The 16,351-nt window shown below is 57.8% G+C and overlaps 1 protein-coding gene across 7 annotated transcripts in view; it reads right to left on the bottom strand.

Annotated features, from left to right (window-relative positions):
- DGKZ (diacylglycerol kinase zeta) overlaps positions 1-16,351 on the bottom strand; it is a 52,619-nt gene that overhangs the window by 23,593 nt on the left and 12,675 nt on the right. The window contains exons 1-2 of one of the 7 annotated variants that reach the window (XM_063331851.1): positions 8,761-8,911; positions 166-969 (exon numbers count right to left, since the gene is read on the bottom strand). The exons of 4 other annotated variants lie outside the window; for them this stretch is intronic. In XM_063331851.1, coding sequence (XP_063187921.1) covers positions 166-953 — 788 coding nt within the window. In that variant the 5' untranslated portion in view covers positions 954-969; positions 8,761-8,911. Of the gene's footprint in view, positions 1-165; positions 970-8,760; positions 8,912-13,622; positions 13,722-16,351 lie in introns of those variants that run through there. 2 more of the 7 variants (XM_063331852.1, XM_063331850.1) reach the window with 2 other exon arrangements.

Genomic DNA, 16,351 nt, shown 5'->3' with positions numbered 1-16,351 from the left:
CATCAGAGACAGCGCTGGTCTGAGTGGGAGAAGCTCAAGGGACGTGAGCAGCATTGCAAGACATGGATGGCAGCCAAGGCCAATGGCGCCGAGCCCCTTCCCTCCTTCCCCGATGAGCCTGGGTCTGCACCCAACCTCCCCTCCCCGGGCCATCGCCATACATACAGCAGCCGGGGGCTCCAGCCGTCTGGTGCGGCGTGGCGGGCGAGCTCCAGTCCCAAGCACTCGGGGAGGGCGGCAGAGGGGTGGCCAGCTGCGGCCGCCCCCGCGCAGCGCCGGGCCAGCAGCCGCGGGTGGCCGGAGGGGAGCAGCCCGGGCCGGGAGCCATCACTGGAGCGGCGGCGCTGACTGAGGCGGCGGTAGTGGCCCGGCAAGCCGTAAGTGGCCCGGCCATACATGAACTCGGTGGGCAGGCGGTGGGAGGAGGTGCGCCGCAGGCAGCGGGGGCCCCGCGACAGCAGCCCAGCCTGGAGTGGCCGCATCCGGGGCAGCATGGCCAGCCACCTCTCCTCCGCCCGTCGCTCCCTCCGGCCCACCTCGGGTCCTGCCGCCGCATCGCCACTATCCTCCAGAGACTCGGATCCGGAGCTGTCGGTGCGGGTTGCCCCGTCCCCCTGCTCTCCGGTGGGGATGAGGCTGGCCAGGAGGACGGAGGGACCCAGCAGGTGGGCGTCGATGGCTCGCCCCCGGCCCCCGTGCTTCATCTGGACGGCGAACCTGGGGCTGAGGCATGGTGGCGTGGTGCTGGAGCGGCGGCGGGGGCTGTGGTGCCGTGGCAGGCCCAGGCAGGAGAGGGCCGGCAGCGGGGCGCCTGAGCCCCGGCGGCGCTGGGCCAGCGAGGCAGAGGGCAACCCGGCCTGGGAGCGCCGCCTGGCCTTGCCTGTGGGCACGGCCACTGCGCTGGCACGCCGCAGCCCCTTCCTCCCAAAGTGCCGCCTAAAAAAGGTTTCCATCGCACCCGGACGGTGGCTGTTAACACAGAGACCAGGAATTACATAGGCTCCACCATGAGACCCTGGGCCAGGCTGTGGGGGTCAGGGGCAGGGGGGCAGCAAGGGACAGAGCGTGGGGGACATGGTGATGCCACCTGTAACACACGGCAGGGCTGGGACCTGCTTGCTGGGTAGATGCACCACTGGGTCTCCTGATTCCCAGAGTTCCCCCGCTCCTTGAGTCTCACAGCTCAGCCCAGGGTGCTGTGATGGCAGGGCAGGTGTCACCGCCTGGCCGGGACCCTCTGCAGCCCCTGCTCACCGCTGTGGGATCGGCAGAGCCCCTGCCCTGCACCCCGAAGTGCCAATCAGCCCTGGCAACTATCCCCACCTCTCTCCTGGTGCTGGTTCACCTGGTTTTCCCCAGGGGAATGGCTCTGGCTAAGCGCCAGCCCCACCGAATTTGTAGCAAACCGAAACTAAGCCCTCGCGAATCCTAAAGAAGAAACCCAACCAGGTAAGCAAAAGCAGGTCAGGCAGATTTGGCAGGATCTGGCTGCGAGAGCTGGAGTAGAGCAGAGGAGAGCTAGGAAAATCATCCCATACGTCCTGCGCAAAACTTCCCTCTCCCGGTAGAAAGAGCTTTACTGGGGCTCTCGAACTTTCCCTGCCCAGCCCTCGAAGCTTGACAGGCTGCCCGGACATTGCAGCAGTCCATGGAAAGCCCCGGGCCACAGGTGGAAGGTGATGTAGCAGTTTCAGTGCTGGTGGCTTGGCATGCAAAGGCTGGAGCGGAAGGGGCTGAACCTGGCTAGCTCCAGCGCTCCCCTCCTCCAGAACTAGTGCTTTGCTCCCACCTTCCAGCCGCTGCCTCTCTTCAGCTGCTAAATAGAGAGGATTTCTTCAGGGGCAACTCAAAAAAACCACCAAGACCCACAGTTTGGTAGAAGCAAACTTCTGGCTCTTCAATTGCTACCAAGGCAGAGGACCCTGGCAGCCTGCAGGCACACACAAACCACCACTGTCACTCTCAACAATTTCCACGGTCTACCGTGGTACGGGCACACCACTCACTACTGCACTATGGTTAGCACCTGCTGCACTCGCTTCTACCTTCCTCCCTTCTCATGTTCTTTTATGCACTTGCTTGCAGGTCAGAGGACCTTCAGAAGAACACCCCGGACCAAACCTCCACTGCCCTGAAGTCCACACAAGCAGGAAAACTTGTCAGAAGCTTCCCTTTTTGTGTGGGATATGCATGTACGATGGACATATGCGTTATTTTCTGAACCACAAACTGGAGCTTTTGCTTAGTGCTTGTACCACAGGCAACCCATCGGGCTGCACCTCTATTTCTTTTGGAGCAGTACAAAGCTGAGTTTGCGGTTTTGGAGGTCAGGCTTGGTTCGTTCTCCTCCAGCCTGGTATGCAAGAAAGACGGCTCTTTAGTTTCTACAGCCTTGTTGCCATGTCTGTACTCAGTAACAAAGCACAAGGAGGGAAGGAAGGACAGAGACGCCCTCCAGAGGAATCTGCAGTTCAAAAAGCAGCATGAGGGCTGCTAGAGCCTGGTTGAACTGAAAGCAAGTAGAAAGTGCAACGTCCTTAGAGGGATTTCTCAAGTCCCACCACACTGAGCAATGCAGGTCCACCCAGTGCTACCTGGTGACCAGCAGGTTAACTATCACACCACCAAGGCCTGTGCAGCTTTGCGGTGGGCAAAAGCAGGTTTTATTGATCATGCTGCTTCCATCCAGCCCATCCCCAACCCTGCAGTGCTCCATTCCTGCTCCTTTCTCCCCATCATTTGCAGGATGATGCCCAGTAAACGATGATGCCCAGTAAACTGCATCATCACCAACAGGTCTTGAAAACTATCTGAACAAATAAAATGTTAAAAAACCCAAGAGAGAACACTGCCTGGTGTGACATGCTGCAGCAGACCTTTCTTGGCCAGCTTTAGCTGCTGGGGGAGACATACTGTCCAACTACATCCCGAATGAGCTGAATGGATGCTCCCTCCTGTCCCAGATATTCTACTAGCATGAAGCTGCTGTACTGCTTGCTGAGCTGCTGCTATGGACAGGAAGATCTCTCAACACAGCTTCCTTCCTTTTTGCACGACAGTCTCGTGAGGAAATCTGCTAGAACAACCTTGGCTTGACATTTATGTTTGGGTACTAGCTGATTATAGTTCTTTTTATCTTCAGGGCTGCCTGCAAGTGGCACGCAGACTCACACTCAGGCCACCAGTGGTGAAGGTTATTACTGGGCAACCATCTGACAGCACACAACAGCACCACGTGGCAGCTCAGATAAGATGGTGAAGATATCCCCATCTCTCGCAACTTACTTCCAATCTGAGCTCCAAATGGTGTATCGCAGGTGTTGAGAGCGGCCGCTGGCAGAGCAGATGGACAGACTGCTGGGGGTGCCCAGGGCTGATGTGCCCAAGCAGAGCTGCATGCAGGGCAGCCGGGGAACCACGCACTGGGTGGAGAGGAGCCTGAGAGGAGCTAAGCCCTGAAGCCCCTGGCCTAGCACCAACACATTTCCGGGATCTCCACTGTTTGTCCCTCAGACAAGATGGAAAAGAACCATCACCTGTTGCTGCTCTGCAGACTACATCAATGCTCAGTTAGGTAAGGAGGCTGGATGGAGACAGCCTGGCATTTGCAGGGTGGGAGGGAAAGGAAGTACTGCTGCACGCACTAGGACATCAACTCTACTAACAAGCAGCTTTGCACTATCGTTTCAATCTCATTCTGTGAATGAGGAAGGAGTCAGCAGCTCTGGTCTCCTCACGATCTGCAGCCAGAGCTCTTGGGAGGTTTTTTTTTTTCCTCAGAGCTCCTCAGCCTCCTATGTTCTCCACTGAGCATTGGTGAGCAGAGATGCTGCTGAAGCAGGAACATGTCCTGGAGCACGGGCAGCAGCAGCGCTGCCCTCGAGACCGGGGGTTGAGGGGGCTGCTGCAGGAAGCTGTCTGGGCACCTAGAGTCTAAGGACAGAGCTAACCTCGGTGGCAGGATCTACATGCCCTACAAAAGTCAAGCAAGGATCAAAGAGGAAAAACTTGCATCCTGTAACTTCAGTGGACGCAGAGCGTGTGCATCAGCTGATATGGAGATCCTGCTCTCTGAACAGCCAGCAGCCATCCCTCCTGCAGTGGTGGCAGCTCCAAAACCAGACAGGCTGACTCCTAGGGTTAAACATGCCGTGGGCTCTGCCCATGTCAGGAGGAGCTTCTTGATATTGAGCTCCATTATTCTGCTTTGCTCACTAGCCTCACACAAACCCCTCTGTACCATACCAAACAGGCCCTCTGTGCCCTTAGACATGTACAGGGATGCTATGCCATGTGCCTGCTTGGCCCTTCCTCTACATTTTTATCCTGTGTCCCTCCAGCAGCCTGGTCTATTCCTGCCAGCACCCAGAAGCAAGAGAAATCCCAGGTTACCATCATACAGTGCCAAACCTGGCACCCCTCTCCTGGCACCAAGGGTGGCAAGAGGACCCTTCTGTAGGACAGTGCTGGCAGCACAACGTACAAGCCTTGAGCCGTAGAGAAGTCTGGACTTGAAAAACACCATCAGCTCTTCCTGACCTTTCAGCAAACCTCCAGTTAGTCGACTGGAAAGCATTTTTTCCAACCACGGGGCTACAGCAAGGGAAATGAATTCTAGAGTTTTGCCCTGCTCCGTGACGAGCGCCCTTCCTGACGGCGTCTGGCTGCGTCCCTGCGTCCCAGCTTGCTGCGGGTGCTGGGGAGCTGCTGTAGCACCGGAGCTGGCAGTGTGCAAGCAGCAGCCCGTTTCAGTTTACAAGCTGTCTTCCCCTGCCAAGGACACTTGACTTGCACAGCTCAACCACGGGGAAAGTGTAAGTGTTATTAATAGCCAGCTCTGCATGACACCAAGATCTCCTGGGTTGCTGCCTCTCTGCCTCCTCCCTGACAGGGCACCGGAGGGACTGAGGGACAAGAGCCCGGGAGCCCATCCAGGGAGCTGCAGCTCATCCCCGTCCTGCTGACATACTGCCGCTTGCCTTCAGCCTTGGTTTCCATCACAAGCTTGCACCCTGCCGTCCCTTCAGTGCTCTGATACTCAACCTTCCCATGTACACTGCCGTCCCCACACCACACCTGCTGAGATCCTGTCCCCACTCTACGTTCCTGCTCTCAGGCACCAGCCACCAATCTCTCCTCTCCCTCTGGCTCCCTGGCCAGCCCTCTCTGACATGCCACAAAGAGCAACTGGCATAGATAAGGTCTGCTGAGGAAGATGCCCCCATGTCAGATGGGGAAGGGAGCATGCTGGTCAAGATGTGGTGCAGCCCTCAGGGCTTTGGGTGCAGTGAGATAAGCAGTGACTAGCAAGTTCCTAAACTCTACACACTTTGTTTCTCCCCAAAATTTCCATTGCAGCTGTAATCTCTCCTATGTCACGCAAATAAAATGGAGTCAGGAGCTCCCTGCACTGGGGACACACAGCACCCTCCAGTATGAGCATGGAGATGCGGCTCCCCGCTCACCAACCCTAGCACACGGGTAAGGAGGCTCCATCCAAACCATGAACCTTTCAAAGCATGGCAAGAGGTGAGCTATGGGCCATGCTCACCTTCTATTTTAGGATTCATTCATTTGATCTACTGCAACAAGTGCCACCACCTACACAGGCCACAGCACCTCGGTCCCAGCCCCCCGAGCTACAAGAGCATGGCATTCCCAGGGCAAACTGTGGCCAAGGACATTCTCAGTTGTACTGTCATCATCATACTGCAGAGGAGGAAATTACTGCTGCAACCTTAAGGTTGCCCTTCCAGGCTGCAGAAGGCAGTTTCTGGTCCTTGCAGGGCACTCAGAGGGGAACAGGTCCCCACCTATCTCTCAGTGGACCCGAGGGTTGATCCAGAGGACTTCAGACCTCCCTCCTAGTAAGAAAGCAAGGCAAGGGCTTAGAAACCGGCTGGTGGTCACACATGCAGCTGCAGAGGACCTCCGCCCTGCCCTGAGGTCTCTGCACGTGCAGCCCTGGCAGCCATCTCTGCAGGGAGCTGCGTAGAGGCCCCTGCCAGGGCTACTGGGCTTGGACAGAGAGAGCAAGGCACCCCTGGCAACATCTAAAGGCTTTGCTAACTTGCTCAGAAGCTTGCCAATGCTACTGGGCGCTTTGGTTGAGCAACCTGGAGGCCCCAGGACTGCATTGCTTCACAAGGGACAGGCAGCAACATCAGTTTGGCCACTGTACCCATCTTGCACGTGGCCAAGCAAGAGCACAACTTGCAGCCTCCTGCTCCCACACATACACACCTCTGCTCCACAGCATCGCAGCGGTGCTAGCGTGTGGACCTGATGCAAGCACTCTGACACACCCCAGACACGAAAGGGTAATGGGATCCCTGCACAAGATGGCCAGAAGCAAAACTCACCCACGGGGTTTATTTCAGGGGACAGGAACTTCAGGGCACACCCCAGGCTGGCAGTGCCAGCTCACCATCACCAGTTCAGCATCACTTCTGAATGCAGGTACCCCGGGCAGATCACCATGCCAGGGATGAGACATGGCCACTAACTTCAACCTCACACCACCCTCAGGGTATTCAAACTCCACTGGGAGCTGGGACACCACACGGAGAAGGGGGATGGATGCAGGGACAGGCACCAGCATCTCCTTGCAGGGTGTTGTAGGCAAGGCAAAGAAACAAAACGCTGCAGCTTTGCAGCTTGCCATGGGAAGCTTCTCCAAGGGACAAAACCAAGTGGAAGGAACTGCCCAAGGCCATGCAGCGACCTGAGCGCGGTTCCTACCGACTGGCCCTGCCTTGACGAAGGCAAAGCAAAGGGATCAGCCATCCCACTCTCCTGCTTGGCCCCTCACAAAAAAATGCTCTCAAGTTTGGCTTTCTGGGAGAACAGGGGCTGGGAACAGAATGGCCTGAGATTTTTTTATAGTTCCTAGCATAACCCCACATCTTTCTGGTGGCAGATCCACCCCACCTCTCCCCAGGCTCTGCACGATGCCCTGGTGCCACCTCCCCTTCACCGCCTTCTCAGGGAAAACCTGAGATGTGCTTTAAGGCACATCTGCCAGACTAGCTCAGACCCTCCACTTAACGCTTTATAAAGTCAAGAGTTTGCCAGCCCTAAGGCTCAGAGTAATGTTCCCATTACAACAATGTGATTTCCTTCCCAAAATCCATGGAAGACAGTGTTTTGTCTTAATTTAAACCAAAGGCGTCTCCTTGGAGGCTCCTGGGCTGACTCCGGGCTTTCATATCCCTTGACAACTTTCCACCATCATAACATTATGAAGTTTATTTGCCACTACAGTAAATAATCTGCCTCCCAGTTATCAAGAAACCCGACAGCCCTGATTTAAACAATCTGCCTCTGTGTTTGGCTGGGGAGCCAAACAGCAAGACTGACGGCCTCGGGCAGTGAATTAATCCGGGATGAAACGCGAAGGGTGAGCAATCACCACCAGCATGCTGGGGCTGAGGCAGAGCAGGGGTCGGGGGAGAGGCCGGCCATGCAGTTTCTATTTTGGTCCCATCAGCAGGACCAGCAATGCAGGCTGGGAAGGACTTTGAGAGTTTCTTTTCTCTCTCTGAGCTCCCTTTGCAGAGCGACATGCACGACGCAAAGTGGTGGGGGGCTCGGCAGGGCACCCCGGCAACTTGGGTGCCTAGCCTGTGGTTTCTTTAGCAGATTCCCACCGTCCTCCCCAGGGCTGGTCCCCTCCTTCAGTACACACAGCTCTGCACCTCCCAGAGAGGAAGGACTCGAGAGATGTGCTATTTAAAGGGAGGTCGGTCCCACAGCCCAGCTGTCTGATCCAAACTCCCCGAGAAGTCCCAGAGTTTTCCCCCTGCACATGAGGACAACATCCCGGCATGGTCAGGGCAACACGCAGCCTCTGCCCAGGGCAGCAGCCCCAGGGAGGAGGCGATGAACCCGGCGTAAAGGTAAAGCTGCAGCGTGGCAGATGCAGAGCGCAGGCAGCGATTCCCAGGACTGGGAAGTCTTCGGACCTCCCAAAGGCATGCAAAGACCTTTGCAACTCCCAAAACAAATCCAAGAGAGCCTCAGGCGCTCAGCTACAGGCACTGATAACAGAAAGATGGGAGCTGCATGCCTCCCTCCAGCCCATGGCAGGGGTCAGGAGGGGCATCCCACCGCTCCCAGCAGAAGCGGGATGCCTCACTGCCACCAGCACCAGGGGAGACGCCAGGAGCCCACAAGCCAGTCCTGCTTCCCTAAACTATCCCAGGGCAAAGTGGCCAGGGTCCAGGGGTCCTGGCACAGGCTGTCTCCCCACGCCACTGTGCTCTGCCACTTGCAGGTTCCCTGCTGCCATCCCCATGCCACACAGGCTGGCAAGGACACAGCCAGTGCCATAACGGGCAGCAGACTGGGTGGCTGGAAACATACCCCTGGCAGGGAAACACCCTACCCTTCTTCCAAAGGGGAAACAACAGCCAGCTGTCACTGAGTGCCACGGCAGCACTCGGTGACAGCCCCCGCCTCAGCCCTGGGGACAGCTCATAGCCCTGCGGGCTTGCTCCAGCCTCTGGCAGCAAACACAGCTCAGCAGGAGCAAGGCTGAGGGTCTCAGGGATGACTCCAGGGTCTGCTTCCCCCTGCCGTAACCCAACAGAATGGGACCCGGTACCTGCTCAGACCATACCCACGAACTAAGGGCTGGCTCCCCCGGCCCCCTCCCATCCCCCACCCGGCACAAACAAAAGCAAAGAACCGTGAGTGATGAGGAAGAAGAGGAGAAGGAGGAGGAGAGAAGGGGAGAGCGTGGGGAAAAGCCCCCGTGACCTGATCCGGAGCGGCGCGGGGGTCCCTGCAGGTGCCGAGCCGGTGGCGGTGGCCAGGCAGCAGCGGCGGGCCAGCCCTCCCCAACCAAGTCCTAGTTTGGAGAGCGAGCGCTCCGCTTCTCCCTCCGCCTCCTCCCCGCGTTGCAAACCCTGACAGCGCTCGTTAAAATAACCAACTGCACTTCCTCTCTGAGCAGCCCCCGGCTGAGGCGCATGCACAACACGGGGCCCAGAAAGAGAGGGGTCCCCCCATGGCACCCTGCTGCCCTCCGAGCACCCAACTGCAGCTAGGGGATGCCACTGCTTCCCTCGGAGAGCAAGAGGAGGATAAGGGGAAGAACCCGCCAAGGAGGCGATTCTCTCCTGCCTCCTCGGGACCTCAATAAAGATCCAAGGGATTGCACGGCTCATGAGAGCTGAGGCGCTTGCCGTGGAGAGCCTGCGTTTGTGCACAGGACGTAACTTGCTCCTGAGTTACTGACAGTGTGTGGTCCGGGCAGGCTCCACAGACATCTCAGGAGTTTTTTTACCTCCCCTTGTTGCTGCAAAGCCCCCATGGGACCTCTGGCAGCCAGGCGGGGGACCTCCCCGTCATGCTTCATTGCTATCTGGGTCCCCCAGCCGCCCCCAGGGACCTGCTCCTGGCCAAACACAACCCAGCTGCCTTTCGGGGCCACAAAACCCATCTCTGCTTTGGCTTTTGCCGAGAGCGGAGGGGGGGGGGGGTCACGTCGAAGGCCAGCTCGCTCCACCATGCCTGCAAGGGGTGAGTCACCAGCTATTGTTATTTTGGTCATTTACCCGGGGATGGGAACCGATGGCCATGCACGCGGCCATAGTGAGTCAGCGCGAGTGGCCACAGCTGGGATCTCGTCCTTTCACACCCTGCCTCCTCCTGCCTGCCCTTGCCTACATGTCATGGCTAAAATTAGACGGGGAGATGATCTTCTCTGTGTGTAGGAGCGTGCGTGCCTTTGGACCGTGCCCAGTGCTCCTTGGGGCCTGGAGAGAGACTACAGTAAAATGATCACAACAAAACATCAGGGGAGGTTGCTGCCAGCACGGTGAAAGCAAAGGCAGCCAGCTGCCTTTCCCGATGGGTATCTTGAAAGCAGTTCACAGGAAACCATTAACCAGAGGGGAGCCAGGCCCAAAGGCTGAGCCACCACCACCGCTGCAGTCTGTGTCACGGCAGAAGAAGCGAGTGGCCTTTGCAAAGCAGCGGGAGCCGAGGGTGGGTGAGGACACGTGAGCAAACCTCTTCACCACCAACGCTGCTGCAGGACTTGCGTTCGGCCCTTTTCTCACAGCACCGGAGGGGGAAGAGAAGCTGTAGATACCCAGGGCAGGCAGGAGATGTTCATCCCTGCTCAGCCCTCCCTCCCCTCAAACCCAGCAGCTGCTGGAGGATGGAGGGCTCTGCTCCTTTTGGAGTACATGTCCTTTGGACTTCTCTTCCCAGTGCCAGGAAAAGGCCAGTTGCCACTAGCAGCTGAGCAGGTCCCAGCATCCTCACAGCCCCAGAGCAGCCATAGTGCAAGCTGTAACCACAGGAGGAGGAGGGGCTGCAGAAGGGCCCCTAGTCCATTGCTGTTAAGACCTACTTACTGGGACTGGCAGGATGTTTTATCAGAGAGGAAATTAAAATCGTGCTATAACTAGCGGCCCATTTAGAGCAAAGATGCCTGGTAAGAGATATGTACCCAGCCCCATCTCCCGCCAAGAGAGCTTCTCTCCAACTGCCCCGTGCCCATCCTGCTCTCCCTGTCCCCCGCAGTCTATGCACAGCAGAGACCCCCACTGACACCACCCGCTGCTCCTCATGGCCACCATAGTCCCACCTTGCTCCTGGGCCAGCACACCTGGACTTGCAAATGCAAACAGCCCAGAGGGATGCTGGATGCCCAGAGCGGACTCTAGCTGGCCCCAAAATCCCTCACACGTCAAGCAGACCAGCAAGAGACCAGGTCACTGGTTCTCCAAATCCCTTTCCCTGGAGGCAGCAGGAGTGGGATGCCCAAGAGCCCTGTCTTCAAGCCAGCCAGGCAAACCTTCCTGCTGCTGTTTCTCTTCCTTCCCCCTGTCACTCACCAAGCCCTCACCCTGCAAACACGCACACAGGCGAAGGGGAGGCAAGGCAGACCTTTGGCTACCCGTGCTGTTGTCACAGTTTTCAGTCTGCCACGTTCAAGCAGAAACCACTGCTCTGAGCCAAGAGGCTGCCCAGCCCCACGCAGCCCTGAGCAAGGCTTTCCAAGCGAGGAGAGCCTGGTCCCACGCACCTGAAACCACAAGTGGCAGCCCCTGCAGGTGTCTGCAAGGGGAGAACTGCTCAGCATCCCTGAGAAACCCAGCCCCCAGTGATCTCCCCCCCTGCAGAGCCAGAGGCTAAGACAGGAAATACACATTTCTGCATCCCAAGCCTTCATCGTGACCCTATGACTAAGCAAAGCACATGCCTACTTACCACCAAAAAGGCATTTGTTGGTTTAACTGTGACCCTGTTACTGATACCAAGTCTAATCTTTGGTTTCACTTTTTCACCCCGTGGCAGCGAGCTACTGAGTCTTTTTCTCCCTCACCTCATGTCAAAATTAAAGTGACGCCTTTTAGCACTGTTAAATCTATCACTTCTTGGTTTTGCTAAATGTCAGTTTATCCTTCTGCTACAAATGGGAGGGCAGGAGAAGTTGATTTTTTTTTTCCCTCCTCCACTCTTTTTATTGTAAATGCCCTCAGCATATCTGCTTTTATGTGCTTCCTTTTTTCTCTCACCCTAACACTCCCCCATCTACCAGCTTTTGCAGCCTCACCGATGGGCTCTTTCCTCCTGCCGTCCTTTGGAGAGGAGATCCCAGTGGAAGAGGCACTGCCGATGCAGAGAGTAGACCACTGTCTCCCTTCCCGGCGTGGGCTAACACTTCACCACAGACTGGTAGCGCAGGGCTACCCGACTCTGCTCCCCAAATTTCTCTGCTCTCACTCCCACAGGGTGACACCGGGTGCTCTGGAGACCACTGGAGCAGGTGTTGTTGTATGGCTCCGAGTGCTACTAGGACATGCGAGCCTGCGCATCTTTTGCCTCCGAGCATCAGCCAGCCCGCGGCAGCAGCTGACAAGTTTAAGCCAGCAAGCTCACCGGCCCCTTCACCCTGGGCAGCACAAAAAAGGCTCCTCACAGATGCTTTGCAAAAGGCCTCCCTTGCAGAAGAGAGGAAAGCAAAACCAGGAGCGAGGAGACAAGGCCAGTGACCCTGCAGAGAGGACGTGCCACAACACTCAGCTGAAGCAAGCCCCAGGGAAAGGGCCGGAGCTGCACAGCAGAGCATGGAAGAGCGACCGTGCCCTCTGGTGTTCAACCCACGGCACGTTGGGCCTCTCCAAAACCCAGCCACCTCCCCTCTGCAGAGCACTAACCGGCCGCACTGCCTCTTGCCCCTAACACCTCCAACCACGGGACTCGCAAGCAGCACTGGGACAGGAGACTTTTATATCTACAAGGCTGGAGACCGAGCAGGAAACTCGGAAAGGCCCAGGATGCCATGCAGACGGAGCGATACACAGAGAAACCGTTTCGCAGAAGCCAGGAAGCAGCAGTCCTCAGTGCGTGTCTTGCTACAGCGCTTCTGCATGGCACTCACACAAGCATAGCCAAATCCTGACCAGGCTGACGTGCTGCTCCACAAAGACCATGGCGTAGGCAGCCTGGGAACTCATCCCTACCTCTACGTTTCCGCAGGAACGCTCGTGAGCCCCCAACACCATGGCTAGCCCAGTGTCATGGTTTTGGCTGGGATAAAGTTGACTTTCTCACTAACAGCTGGTACAGAGCTACATTTTAGGCTTGGGATGGGAATACTGTTGATAGCACACTCATTGTTTTGGTTGTTGCTAAGCAGTCAAGGCCTTTCCAGCTCCTCATGCTGTCCCACCAGCCAGTAGGCTGGGAGGGCACAAACGCTAGGAGGGGACACAGCTGGGACAACTGACCCCAACTGACCAAAGGGATATTCCATGCCATGTGACATCATGCTCAGTATATAAAGCCGGCAGAGGAGGGAAGAAGGTGGGGAGGGAGACACATTTGGAGTTATGGCATTTGTCTTCCCAAGTAACTGTTATACGTGATGGAGCTGTGCTTCCCTGGAGATGGCTGAACACCTGCCTGCCGATGGGAAGTAGTGAGTAAATTCCTTGTTTTGCTTTGCTTGTGTGCATGGCTTTTGCTTTACTTATTAAACTGTCTTTACCTCAACCCATGAGTTCTCTCACTTTTACTCTTCCGATTCTCTTCCCCATCCTGCCATGGAGGGAGGAAGTGAGTGGCTGTGTGGTCCCAGTTGCCGGCTGGGGTTAAACCATGACACCTAGGTATCAGCTCCCACACAGCAACTACATCCCAGCAATCGTGACTGCCTCCCAGGTCCTGGGTTCCCATCATGTCTGGCAGCCCCAGCCCTACTGAACTTCAGGCTGCTTCAGCCATTTGGCTAATCCACCCTCTCGGCGTTGTCATCTTAGGTCTTCAAAGTGCTTAGCATGCACAGGCTCTAGGTGTTATGGCCCTCATGCCCACAATGGCTAGGACATAGAGGAGGAAGACCTCAACTGACCTTCATCCCAAACACCAGCAAAACAGGGGCTGCCATGTTAGCTGATGAAAGTCCGGCAGCGAGCTGCCCTCTAGAACATGGTTAGTGACACAGGCAGGCAGCCTGGCTTTCGGCGGCCTCGGTTAGTGCAGACAAAAGAGGGTGATGTGGGGCAAGACGTGGGTGGGAGGGAGGAGAGCTCTCGAGCAGAAACGTTGCGGCAGCTGCTGGGACTGCACAGCCTGCGCAAGCCAATAAAATTACCACGTACTTATACACCGCTGGCCGGTGCTTTATCCTCCTGGATCCCCATCGGTCGGGCTGGCTGCCCTGGAGACAAGGGAAGACACCTTTGTGGGGCAGGTGGAGTCTAGGGACACAAAGAGAGTGGTCAGCAAACCCTCCCCATAAATACGCCTGGCCACCTGGCACATGGCACTGTTCTCCCCCTCCACGGCTTTGCTTCCCCAGTGCCAACCCTCCACCCCCCACACTCTCCCCACAGCCCTGGCATTTGCAGACCCCAGGGGTCCTAATGGCACCCGGGCCACCACTCCTGCTGTCAGCCATGGAGGTCAATGCAGGCAACATGCCCATGGAGCTGGGGTCAGCAAGGCCATTTCTCCCTTCAGAGCCACCCAGCAAACATCAAGCACCACACTCCAGCTTCTGGGATACTAACCCAGACCCATCCAGAGCAACCTCCAGCCTGACCCAGCCTGAGGGTGCCCAGACCCTGCACCTCCACAGGGTGCACAGCTCAGGGAGCAGGGCCAGGCTGGCACAGAGAGGGAGCCCTGCTTTCCTCCCTCCTCCCCTGCGCCAGCCCGGCTCCTGGCAGCCTTCACCTTGACCGCTGGGCCTGGGCATGGATTTGAATTTCAAATAAATCATGAAGGCACCCGCCAAGCTTTGCATGGAGGAGCATTGTTTGGGCAGGGCAGCTGCCTGCTCCCAACCCTCGGCCCCTGCACGCAGGCACCGAGCCCTGGGAGCCCCGAGCCACCACCAGCCAGTGGCCGTGGAACAAAGCTCTTGGTGACCCAGCGCAGAGAAGGAGCGCCTTTCTTGGGACCCCTCCAACACCCACCCCCACCACATCTGCTTTGTTCAAACGACAAGAAAACTCGTGGGCCGGCAAGGCCGTTGTTGGAGCCCAGGCGGTGGTCGTCGCCAGCAGCCTCTGCTGGAGCATCCCCTGGCCCCAGGCCAACCTGTAGCCCAGCTGGGAGCCGGGTGCCTCCGATCGTGCACCCCAGCAGCTCTCACAGGACAGGTGCCCTGCCACCTCTTAATCCCACCATCTGCCAGCCTCCGACGGGTGCAAAATCCCTGCAGAAAACATCTCCCTCCCCCCCGCCCGCCACATTTCAGCAGCAAGCAGCTGCCGGGCGCCTGCCACCAGAGTGCCCCACGCCATGTCCGCTTGCGTGGTGACCTCTGGCTCACGCGGTAAGAAGCTTAGCGCGGGATCCAAGTGGCTCCTGGCCAGGGCCGGGGCAGCAAGGCAGGACAAGATACAAATAATCTGATCGAGACGGAACTTTCACACAGAGGGGCCAGCACGTGGCCGGCTGCACGGCCCCCTGCTCCCTCTCCAGGCTGGCTACGGGTCGTGTCCGGAGGCTGGGAGCTCGGGAAGAAGCTCTAAGGTACTTCTGCCCCATTACTCTCCATCCTCATCCCGCCAGCGAGCCCTGCCCTGGAGAGGTGGTGGGACCCCCCCAGCCATGGGGGAGCAGGCAGGAAGGAGTCCCCCCACTCTCTGGCTCCACACCTGGGCTGCCAACGGTAAGCGAGGGACGGGCTGTTCTGGCACCCACGTTTCCTGTGGGAGCCGAGCTCCGCCAAAACAAGGGGAAAACCCTCAGCAACGAGCCTCTTCGTTAGCTCTCCTGACTTCCTGGGACAGCCAGCCAGCAGGGGCACGTGACTTTCTGCAAAGCCACAGCGTGTTTCGGAGCATGGACTGCTCCCGCCCCGCAGAGAGCTGAGCTGCGGCGGGCAAGCAGGGGAAGGGAGACGGGGTGAGCAGAGCCAGGGAAGGGGTGAACACCGAGCTTTTTTTCCCTGCTGGTCCTGCGTGGGATTTTCACGCCTCTCTGGCTGGGACCCCCCTCTGTGAGGCTGGGACCAGGCTGCAGTGCGGCTAGAGCCTGCCACGAGCCGGCATCCTGCCACAATGCCCGTGAGGTGGACTGAAGGCATCTCCCACTGACTCAGGGCACGTGGAGGAACGGGCGGCAGCCAAAGGTTGGAGGACCTCTGGCCAAACCTCTGGCCCCAGGGAGGGGCTTCCCACACCAGTGCCACGTACCTACCACCCCGCACCCGCGCCTTGGGCAGCATCCCCTCAGCCCCCCAGAGACAGGTCCCCAGCTCCTACTGGTCCCTGCCAGCTCTCCTCTGAGATGGGGGATGCTTCACTTATTTCCCCAGGCCCTGGTCTACTGGGAAAGGCTGACAGCCATGAGATGGGCAAAGCTCAGGCAGGCTGTTCCCAGGAGCGGGAGCAACGGCTGCAGGTAGAAACTGGAATTGGCAGCTTAACCCAGACAGCACAACCTGCCCGGCAGGCAGGGCTGATGCCCATTAACTCCTGCTGTCTGGGACGGCAGGAACTGCGAAGAGGTCCTCTCACTTAGTCTCTGGTGTGATGAGGAAGAGTTTCCCCTGGGGGCAGAGCTCATGGTTAACTACAAAGTTAACACCCCCAGGCATCAACCCCTAAGCCACAGGCAGGAGGATAACAGTGCTGGGCCTAACACATATGCCAGGCAGAGACCAGAGGACTCCATCCCCGCTGGGCACCGGCCTGGCCAGCACAGCCTCATCACTTGCCTTGGCAGAGCTGCACCCTCCACCTGACGTCCTGATGTGGAGGAGAAGAAAGCCTCCCAGCTCCCAAAGAGAGACTGCAGCTGCTGCCAGGCCTGCAAGTGGCAACAGAAACACAGGGTATTACTTTTGTAATACTGGAGAGCCGGCCCGGGGAAAGCT

This window comes from Chroicocephalus ridibundus, chromosome 4, assembly GCF_963924245.1.
Source record: "Chroicocephalus ridibundus chromosome 4, bChrRid1.1, whole genome shotgun sequence".
NCBI classification, from domain to species: domain Eukaryota; kingdom Metazoa; phylum Chordata; class Aves; order Charadriiformes; family Laridae; genus Chroicocephalus; species Chroicocephalus ridibundus.
The sequence above is the reverse complement of the archived record's forward strand: the minus strand, read 5'-3'. Positions and strand labels throughout refer to the sequence as shown.